General features: G+C 38.7%; 2 protein-coding genes across 3 annotated transcripts; both read right to left on the bottom strand.

The window, feature by feature from the left end:
- Nucleotides 1–20: 20 nt before the first annotated feature.
- On the bottom strand, nt 21–4581 carry LOC113013330 (protein pitchfork). Of its 2 annotated transcripts, XM_026154152.1 has the most exons (5): nt 4005–4581; nt 2595–2693; nt 647–780; nt 450–567; nt 21–171 (listed from the first exon to the last, which is right to left on the bottom strand). In XM_026154152.1, exons 1-5 carry the CDS (start codon nt 4152–4154, stop codon nt 106–108), a joined length of 567 nt encoding a protein of 188 aa, XP_026009937.1. In that variant the 5' UTR covers nt 4155–4581; the 3' UTR covers nt 21–105. The 2 variants fall into 2 exon arrangements, with proteins under 2 accessions (XP_026009937.1, XP_026009938.1); XM_026154153.1 differs by lacking the exon at nt 2595–2693.
- A 774-nt stretch (nt 4582–5355) lies between these two features.
- LOC113013328 (V-type proton ATPase subunit S1-like) lies at nt 5356–10642 on the bottom strand. The gene is made up of 10 exons (XM_026154150.1): nt 10146–10642; nt 9043–9163; nt 8134–8208; nt 7847–8040; nt 7716–7753; nt 7491–7576; nt 7167–7393; nt 7010–7045; nt 5710–5947; nt 5356–5602 (listed from the first exon to the last, which is right to left on the bottom strand). Exons 1-10 carry the CDS (start codon nt 10262–10264, stop codon nt 5390–5392), a joined length of 1347 nt encoding a protein of 448 aa, XP_026009935.1. The 5' UTR covers nt 10265–10642; the 3' UTR covers nt 5356–5389.
- Between the last annotated feature and the right edge of the window lie 395 nt (nt 10643–11037).

The raw sequence follows: 11037 nt of genomic DNA, 5'->3' as shown, positions 1-11037 counted from the left end.
ATGTTCATATTTTGTTTATATTTTAAGGGGAAAGACAAAAAACAAAAAACGACATCTTCTTGCTTCGCCAGTGTCATGATAGGTTTCCATGTAAGACCTTCAGGGTTAATAGTACAAACTCAGGTAGGCCACTCTGTTCCTCTGTTTAAGGTACTCCTTTTCACTGGCAAGCTGTGGGAGGAAAATAAAATATGTATATCACTATTTTTTTGGTGCAGCAACATGTAGTTTTGTACAGGTATAGGTGACGAGCACACCTAATATTACACCAAATTAAAGGCTAACAGTTTATCTGAGTAATCGTGCATAGAATCAGCACATCTACAGAGAGACAACATTTCTGATACTAGAGAGATATCTGTGGTCTTTATGTATAAGCTGGCTGTGCCTTTTAAGTTTTTGTAACAGCAAAATTAAGGCCATGAAATTTCTCAACTTGCTTCGCTCACCTTCACCCTGAGTGACTTCTTGCCTATTTGAGGCAGGCTGGACCAGTCTGGTCTCCCAAAGCACATGGGCCAGCTCACTTTCCTGTTTGTCACTCTGTCGTGGGCATACGTCCCAGGGCTGTGTCACAAAATAACATCTGTCAGCTCAGTTTAGCACCGTAACATTTCTGCCACGTGTCAGTTTCTCTGTGTCTCACCCTGGACTCCTCTCAGATGTACATGGTGTGGTTTTGAACCTCTGTGCTTTTGAGCTGAAAGCTATTTTGCCAGGAGGAGAGACCCTAGAACCACTTTGATCCTGCTGGTACTGCCACGGTGAAGGGGTCACTGCCTGGTGATCAGAAGGATTATAAAGATCTTGTATTAAGCATTACATATTAAAAAGCCAGTAGCAGGTTTATACTTGCACAGAAAATGTTTTGACAACCCCCCCAACAAGTAGAATACAGCGACTTCTAACTATGTGACTTAATTTGGTTTTAATTTCACCAGATAGCTGACAGAGTAATGAAGATTTATTGCCAATACTGTAAGCAGACCAGTCATGCTAATGTAAACAGTCATAGAGCAAAGGCCCATTAAGAACCAGGAAAAGATTTCATTTTCACATCAACAACTTTATATTAAGTGAAGGGCCACTTTTATTCTTTCATACCCCACAACTTTAGCTAACTTTAACTGTGTAAAAAAAGATGAAAATTGCAAGCATAAAATACTTCCATGATAAAATTCCCAGCTTTACAGTATTTTTTAAGCATGTTTACATCCTGGAACTCATCTGAATCACTGAACCTCTTGTGTCCTCTCAGTCCTTTTCGAAGCATTTGAAAAAAAACCATAAAACATGGTTTGTCCAACATGTTTATACTTAATTTTAGGTGAGCAAAGTTCCAGTCTTCTGTTAGTCTGTTACTTAGCACTAATTACAAAGTATATGTCTTTGCAAAGCACCTGTCCTGTCTGTTTGCTAATGACAGTTGATAAATTAGTACTCTACTCACTCATCCTAATTATCAATGGTGTAAAATTTGGATGAAGTCCTCTTATGAGGCCTTGAGCTGGGCATTTTTGCCACCTTGGTGTTTTCATATCAGATGTGATAACCGAGGAGTGGATTTAACTGTAAAACCACAAACTCATCACAAATTGAACTTAAGCTCTTTTCTGACTCTTGGAATGATCTTATTTTGAAAAACTGACTTAATCTTCTGTTCAATATAATCAGAAACTAGTGCACGAGTTCCCAAAGTTAACAGGAAAGTGTTTACTAAGGATGCAGAGCAAGGTGGCCAAAGGCCAATTTCTATCCAACTGGAAGTCCTTTTCCAGCCACAGAGGTCAGACCTGGAAGCTCCCTCCATCTTTTATACATTCTATCGTCCTAGTATCATTTTTGCCTCAAAAACCCCCAATATATTTAAAAATTACAATACCATGATAACAACTAAAAAACCTTTAAGAAACCGCTGGGCAATATGAAGATGTCCTAAGATAGTCACTTCATGGCAACATGGAAATAAATGTAGAGGTTTGGGCTAAACTGTCGTAATATATCAAAATCTGAACCTTAAAAAAAGACTGAACTCATGAGAGGATTTCCAAAGAAGAAATCAAGGGAGCAGTAGAGTGGCTTTCTCACAGGCTTCTCTTTTTGCAAACCAACTTATGTTTGTAACCACTCCTGCTGGCCTTAGAAATGACACAAATTTCAGACACTTATGCAGTGGAGCTAGTTTCAAGTCCTGGAGGCATTGACCATTGTTAATACAGGCGAAGGCTGTAAGTACAGTGGGGCAAAAAAGTATTTAGTCAGCCACCGATTGTGCAAGTTCCCCCACCTAAAATGATGACAGAGGTCAGTAATTTGCACCAGAGGTACACTTCAACTGTGAGAGACAGAATGTGAAAAAAAAAAAATCCATGAAGTCACATGGTAGGATTTGTAAAGAATTTATTCGTAAATTACTGACCTCTGTCATCATTTTAAGTGGGGGAACTTGCACAATCGGTGGCTGACTAAATACTTTTTTGCCCCACTGTAGACAGTCCAAGTGGAACGACCCTTACACTGATATACAGTAAGGCTGTTAATACACTTCTTAATGTGCTCTCAGTATAACAGGAAACTTCTTTGTGTAAACGCACCTTGTTACAAGGCGGAAAGCGCACAGCAGTCCTTGCAGAGAGACTATATCCTTTCTTACTCCCAGGTGTCTTCTGTATGTCATAAAGTATGGTGCCAAACTGTGATAGAAAGGGCAAGTTTATTAATGGAAAATACAAGAGAGAGGTAAAGAGGAGAGTGCAGGCAAGGTGGAGCAGGTTGATTTGTAACAGAAGGAAAGCAGCAAAGTTGAAAGGGCAGGTTTACAACGTGGTAGTGAGACCTGCTACAATGTGTGGTTTGGAGAAGGTGGAAACAAAGTTAAAAGGGGCAAGGCTGAGGTGAGACAGGATGTTGAATGTGAAGCACAAGACAGGAGAAAAACAGGAAGACCACAGAGCAGCTTCATGAATGTAGTAAAGGAGGATATGAGGAGGGTCTGTGTGACAAAAGAGGATATTAATATTGGGTCAGATGGATACTTAAAGGGTGCAGCCGTTAAAGGAAGAGGAAGCAGATGTTAATGAGCAAGGCAAACTATCAACAAACATTTAGAAGCACTACTTTACAAAACAAGTATGTAAATAATTATTCTGAATATACCATTCATTCACCAAAAGTCAGCCGAAAAATCAAACCTCGCAGCTGGCCTGCATCTCAATGCACTTACTGTAGCTGACTTATTTTAAAGCATCACCTAAATTAACTTTAACGGTCACGTGGACATAAAAACTGCATGCATAGAAAGAAAGGGGAAAAATATGTAAAACAACTTGTGAAAGTACCCAGTGGCGGCCCTAGCCTGTTTGGCGCCCTGGGCGAACACTCCCTCTACCCCCCCCCCCCCCCCCCACCCCACACACAAACAGACAAAACATATTATATATATTGTTTATTTACTTGCACTGCTGTAACTGGGGCCTCGTCGTCTCGTCTCTCTATATACTGGACTGTAGCGGAGATAACAATAAAGTTTACTTTGACTTCAGCAGCAAGCAGGTGCACCGAGGGCTCTCGCACTCCCTTTTCTATAGAATTTCGAAAAAACATCGGTGCAAATTATAAGTCTGTATCATAATGTCTGGTGTTTTCGTGTTTGTTGGTTTGTTTTTATTTTGTTTTATTTTGCGAGTTGGTTATTAGATGCTGCTCCAGCTGGTCAGAGAATCCCCCGCCCTCTCCTCTCTGCGCCGCAAGCAGCAGGCGCACCTCGCAAACGGAGGGCGCCCTTACTCCCAGGAAATGGGCGACAGAAAACCGATCGGTGCCTATGCCATTCTCAATATGCGTTGGCTGACGTCGGGGCAGCATGAGTACGAGCATTTTTTTTTTTTTTTTTTTTTTGCCGATGCCCGTGATGCCGCCCCCCACCACGATGCCGCCCCGGGCAACCGCCCGTATCTAAAACCGCTACTGAAAGTACCCCTTGACTCTTTCTCTCTCACACAAACCTCGTGGTTGTCATAGCTTCCCGGGCCGACATGTGGCGGTCCCTGTTGTGACATTTGGTTTCCCAGCCGGTCTGGCGCGTAATGGAGAGGAAACAGCCTCCTCTCCAGTGAGCTCCCAAAACATACTCTCTGAGCAGGAGCGGTCAGCATCGTTGAAGCAAACGTTTGGTAACGTAACGAAAACCCAAGTAGGAGGAAAAATACTGCTAGCTACTTTCTAGCTGTCCAACACCTCTGACCGTCGTAGCGTTTCTGCTTGCTGTAACTATGGCAACCGAGCAGCATATCCTGTTCAACGCTGATTGGTCAACTTTATTAAAGCTCCCACATTTCCATAGGCTTAAATTTACATTATGCGTGGCGGATAGCTTGTATTTATGCTTGATCAAGAGTTGGGAAAACTGCACTCAGTTAATACACATCATTTTTTCATCCCAGCGATTTATGCAAAACATTGAACCTCTCTCGTTTTATGAATTTGCATATCTAAATTTCAAGACGCTTCCCCACTTAAGTAGCGATGCCCATCCTGTCGTACAGAAACATCCGCTTTACCCTGCATTTAGTTTGCAAGTATCTTTCAGCCTGTATATGACCTCAAAATAATGAAATAAAACAACTGCAACTGAGGGGCCCACAACTTCAGAATTACTTAGGAATTTATAGATTTATTTGCAATTAAACAAATCATATTGTACTTCATTGCAAATGCACGTCAATATTTTTTTTTGAAAACAAGGCACTGTTATTAAAATAGCTGATAACCCAGAAGCAAAGGGTAAACCTTAAAGGCAAATGAAGTCCTTTTATACAAATAAATTACTTGCCAAGAAAAATGGCAACACTGATATCCAATGTTAAGCCATGACAAGTGGCCACAGAACTGAATCCAAGGTATGTTATTGGGAAAAACAGCAGCACTACACAACACATCACAAATGATCATTTATATACACAGGCACTTCTTTCATTAACAGTAGTTTTTAAATTACAGTTAGGCCAGTGAAATTAAAATAAAAAATTAAGAACTGAGGTCTGAAACGGTCCTACAGCATTTAGCGATCACATTCGTATTGGCAAGGAAGTCATTCCATGATATGTGTGAAAATTATTTTAGTAAAAATACTAGCTGTATCTGGCACACGCTCTAAAATAATAGTCATTAAAAATACACTCTGGAACCTGTAAAATATGGCAATATGACGTGGAATGTGCCAAAATAACTGTGGTAGGACTCAAAAGAAACATACATTAAAGAAAAAGACCCAAAAACACAAAAGCTAGAAGGCAAAGGGATACTTTCTTTGATCAACAAAGGGGCACTCAAAAACTGAGGAGTGGATGTTCTTACTTTTTTTTTTTTTTTTTTTAAGTAAAAAAGTGATTTACTCTGACTGAGGCACTGAAATTGATGGGCCTTTGGGGTCATCGAACCGATCCATGGTGTTAATCTGCATGATCATGTGCAGACCGTACACTAAAATTAGCAGCGTAAGGAGCACAGTCACCAGTCCCATCCAAATTGCTGGGGTGAAGAAGCTTGCACAGTCACTGGCGTAGGAGAAGTTTGTGCTGTTGGCCAACCCAAAGCCCTGAATCTGTATAAAAAACAGAAAACAATTATTTAAGAAACCCTTCATCAACACACCTCTTCATGCATTGGTGTTTGACCTTAAAATTAGCAAATGCGGCACTATATTTGTACCTGGAAGTCGATAAAATTTAGCCTCCATTGAGATGAATTTGTGTCTGTTGTGTTTGTGTGGAGCAGGATATCTCCGAAGTTGGCGACAGACTGGCAATGAAAGGAATACTCTGCGGGAGCATAGATGTCACGGCTCGCGATGTAAGATGCACTGAGGTTAGCGTACTGCAGCTCAACTGCATCCAGGGAGAACCATTCTCGTGCAGAGACAGAATAGAAACGCTTGCTCATTGAAAAACTGGAGATCAGCAAGAGAAGGATGGTCAGAAAGCGTATCAGTGTAAAAAGCACAATCACTGTTTAACTATTCTTTCCAAAATAGTTGTTCTAAACTCTTACATATCCGTGAAGGATTTTAAAATAAACTGATGCTAGCAGTGATATTAAAAATATAGTATATTACATTACATGGAAATAATATCTCTACTGCAGAGATTGAGAAAGTTATTTTTGCCTTTTTAGAAAACAAGAAAACTTTGTTTTTGAAAAAGAGAACTGTCTTCAAATGGAAGCCATGATTTCAGGAATTTCAACAAAATACTTCATTTTTTGAAATGCGTTCTTACTAAGAATTAAACAGGAAGATCCCATTTATCACTTAAACATAAATCCACATTAATTTAGCAACCCTATTTATAAAAATGCCTCAAGATGATCATTTTATGAACTCTGTTGTGTGATAAGAAAGCTGTAAAAACATTAAATTGCTTAATACTTGCACAAAGGCTTGTCCTCCTAGTTGTGTAAGTTTCTATGTTGAAACTAGACAGAAAATAGTCCTTGAGCTAAAATGTCCATAGTGACAACCCCCACTGCTCACTGCTTCCAAGATGTGTGCAAAATAAAAATAACTAAAATGCATCAGCTACAAACAAAGTGAACCAAATGACCAGCTGTTGACTCCAAGATTTTAAATGTCAGGTAAATGTCATTTTGTGTTTCAATTGTAGAACAAAGTGATCTCTTAGAGAAAGCAAAGCAACAGAACGCCTCATTCATGCCAGCACTGTGCTGCACCCATTAGTACACACTGTCACTCACAAACTTCTTTTTAAACAGGGTGTGGGCAGAAGCAGCAGCGGCTCAGCTAGATTTAAAGCCACACACACTGAAAGAACCGGTTTGGAAAAGCAGGTGTGTAGAGCATGATATTTAAACAGTAAATACAAATACATAGAAATACTATTGCTGTGGTACATTGAGCACAAAATTGAAAAGCACATCCTGGGGACATGTTAGAGTTATTAACTAATTGAAAAGGTACAATATTGAATCTTTAATAAGCAACTTTTTGCCTTACCTTAATCTAAAGCCTGATTGGTAACTAAGCACAAGCCTGAAATGAGAAAAAAATAAAACATGCAACTGATTATTTCTCTTTAAATAACAAAAAAAAAAAAAACTAAACTCATCACAGGCTGGATATTGCTTTGGGAAATAATGAAAGGCCACTTTACCGTGAGGTACTGCCATTACACAGTGATCCAACAAAGGAAGGTACATCCTGAGCAAGGTCGATCCATGGTGAGCTCGGACTCAGTCTGACAGTGAGATTTTGAGCCCACAGCATTATGCAGGGACCACCAGATACATTAAACATGATGGGAGGCTTAACTTCAGGTCCATCTGCTTGTAGCAAGGACCGACCCACTGGCTGATCAGAAATCGGGGTTTCTGAAATCACCTGCAAAGTTATCAAAATGTTGTTCATTCTCAAAAAATACCCAAACATTGAGAATGTGTTATAATGTGGCACGTTTTGACTAATTTTAAAAACATACTCGTGATGGCTGGAATCCTGTGTATATTGCAGTGTATGGGATGTTTTTTGCTTTCATTGAACTCAGAACTTTTCCAATAATTTCATCTGTTGACAGCAAAATGCATTCAAATTATACACAAATCAAAATATAACATATAATGCTGACTACAATTATACATGTTTGTAATTGTAAATGTCATATACAGTTATAAATGTTTTTAATCCTCAGCACTTAAAAACATACCATTCTCATGTAGGACTTCCTTGCATGACTTCTGTAAGCTACAAAACAATTTAAAAATAATAGACTTTAAGTATTAATTAAAAACAGATAACTGATTATTCAATATAACTTTGAACAAAACAAAATCTCACCTGCTACAATAAGGAAGATTGATGAGCAGGAGGTTGCTGACAGACGTTTTGATAGTCAGATGTGAGAGAGTGTCTGCATCGACGAGCACAGGCGAAACACCGAGCTTCTCCTGCAGCAGAGCTGCCATGTTAAAGGAACCAGACCACTCCAAGGCAGGCAGTGTCACTTTTGAGGTAGAAGACTGCATTGCATCCTGAAAAGGATCAAGTGGGCACAATTATCAGTCTGTTTGTCTAGGAAAAAACTATATTAATTTTGGACTAACATATAGTTTATAAAAACATACCTCAATGTTTTTAAAGGCACTATCCTCCTTATTCCCAAATACGCCACCAAAGACTGTGAAGTCATCTTTGCTTAACTAAATACAAAAAAGGAAATAATTCTTGAATTCAGGAAGACTTTAATAACTAAAACATTTACCAGTCCCATTAACTCACGAGCAATTAATTTAGCAGCTAAATTGACTGAATGCCATTCATAATCAGACATTATTTTAACGGAATTCTTTTTTAATGGCTCAGTTTGTATTTATCATTCTTAAAAAAAAATACAGCCTGTACAAATTACATTAATTTGGACAATTATTATCTGCTACTTCTTTCATTTACTTTGTTTCAGTAATACTAGGAAAAACTACATTTCAAATCTTAATGTCTGTTTGAGTGACTTGTTGTGTGTATGCATGACAGTATGCTAGTGTGCCAAAATATGAGTGAACTGGCGGCTCCACGATACCTCAATTGACAACAAACTGGAATGAAATCATTGTCACGTTCATACTTTTCACGCAAGCTACATCTAAAGGAATATCTTGTTTGTGCTTGTGTAGTTGATTAAAAGTCATAGAGGATTTACAATGACAATTTCATGACGATTACAGTCACGATTAAAAATATCACATGGGAAAATATAAATATATGGCTCAGTCACAACACTGAGTGTTCACCACCACCACCACCACCACAAAAAAGACCCAATGTATCACAGAGGAACAGAGAAATGGGAAGTGATGCCAAAACTCACTGTCACACCACACTGTTGCAGTGTCACATGGGAATACAGTACAACTACCCCATTTTGCACAACTTGCATATAAAATGACTAGCTTTCAAATCAACAAATGGTGAACAATTTAGTGACATAAACATATTCATTACAGGGCCAGAATCTAGTTTATGTGTCAGGTACTGACCTTGTCCTGCAAGAACAGCAGCACGGTGTGGGAGCCAGAGCTGAAGGCAGAGGTGAGGTAGGCACTCAGCTGCTCATAAGATGCTATATGACCAGCTGTAGGTGAGGCCAGTGGTGGCAAGCTAAACATAAAGAAAAAAAAAATAAAGATGAATTGTGATATTAAGTGGTTCAGTTGCACTGACACATTTTTTGAAAATGCTGAAAATCCCAGCGGCTTTTATTATGGCTTTATGTACTTCATTTTTAAAAGAGACCCATTAGTCAATCAAATGAATCCTTTGAGTAGGCCCAAACAAACCTGTGTTTCCTGTAAAGCTGGCACATATATAAGAAATGTCTAAATAACAACAACAAAAATAAAAATAACGAATCGGATATTCATCCTATCATCAAAGAAAACTATTTTGGTATATCAACCTTGCTTTGTCCTCCTGCTTAACACACCACCTCATACAGTAGTATACTTCCACATTTTAAACTCCTGTGTGCATCATCATAAGGAAGTGCAGTACCCTAGCAAAAGTCACTGTCTGTAGTGTAAATGTGTTTGATGTTACAGCTTACTTTGCTTTTTGCAGATGAAGATCAACAACAACAGAATAAACATATCTACTAGTGCTAAAGAGCGTCAGGTTAGGGGTTAAATCAGGGAGACTCGTTACTTCTATGGGTTATTTCAAAATTAAGAAATAAAAGGATGGCCATTATGAACAAATTGTAACAAAACGCACAAGCAAATCTCTACAATTTATGTGTAAATACTCCTCTATATATTTAGCATCTAGACTTTAAACGATTGGTGTTTGCTAGGTTTGCTGTAAATTTAAGTTAATTTGTAAATTTGTGTAGTAACCTGTAAATTGTAAATGCTATAAATCTTTTTCTGTCATTTAATGGTCGGGAATTGCACAGCTACAAGCATTTCACCCCCATGTCATACTGTGTATGGTTGTGTGTGTGTGTGTGACAAATAAAATTTGAATTTGAATAGGTTGGGCAGCAAAGTAGCTAGAAGAGTTAGCATTCGAGTTAGCATACAAGATAACATTGCCGGTAGTTAAAGTGAGTTTTGCTGAATGAATAAGAAAAACTAAATATTACCGTTCACTGGACCACATAAGAAAAGGCACTTGAGACGTGGCGCTCCCCAAGGCGAAAAAAGGGGCGAAAAGTAGAATATAAAGACCCATTAACCGAGTGGAGCTCCTCGAACCTGCCATTTTCGTTTAGACTTTTCCGTAACTCTATGCTCACGTGACCCACACCACCTGACAGTCATGTGCTGAAGAGATGACTTCCTGCTTGTTTCATTCAGCCCGAACAGCCCGCAGCAGCTGCTGACACCAATGACACACTACAGCTTTGCTCTCAGTTGAGCATTTCCAGGAGAGAAACCGCTACAGTACCACCAGTTGACCACATTGCTTAGCAGAACAATTGATTCTTTAAAGTATGGTGTGCGTGTGTTTGTGTGTGCATGTGTGTGCGTTTAAACAAATACGGCAGTCTTCCATTATTACTTCATTTATATCCATATTTTCTTTTTTTCACACTTTCATTTAGGGCGTAGACTAATTATCCAAGATACTCTTAAGCGTTTAAGAGTTAAAGTGTTAAATTCCCTCTTTGTTTCATGTCCTAACAATTACAAATAAGTAATTGAGTAAATAATAAATAGATAAATAAATCAGTCTAAACATTTATTTAATTGAAAAGCCACTCCTCAAAAAAATAAAAAAACAACAACAATCCAACAACCCTCTATGAGCAAACACTTGGTGTCAATGGGAAGGAAAAACTCCCTTTAAACAGGAAGAAATCTCCAAGAGAACCAGGCTCAGAGAGGGGCAGCCATGTGCTGCAATGGGTTGGTGTGATGGGAGAAAGCCAGGACAAAAGATTCATTGTGGAAGAGAGCCAGAGATTAATAATTACTAATAATTAAATAAACAGTAGCCTAATAACAGTTATGTTAATGCTGTAGTTACTTATC

Source organism: Astatotilapia calliptera, chromosome 20 (genome assembly GCF_900246225.1).
Source record: "Astatotilapia calliptera chromosome 20, fAstCal1.2, whole genome shotgun sequence".
Taxonomy (NCBI): Eukaryota; Metazoa; Chordata; class Actinopteri; order Cichliformes; family Cichlidae; genus Astatotilapia; species Astatotilapia calliptera.
The sequence above is the reverse complement of the archived record's forward strand: the minus strand, read 5'-3'. Positions and strand labels throughout refer to the sequence as shown.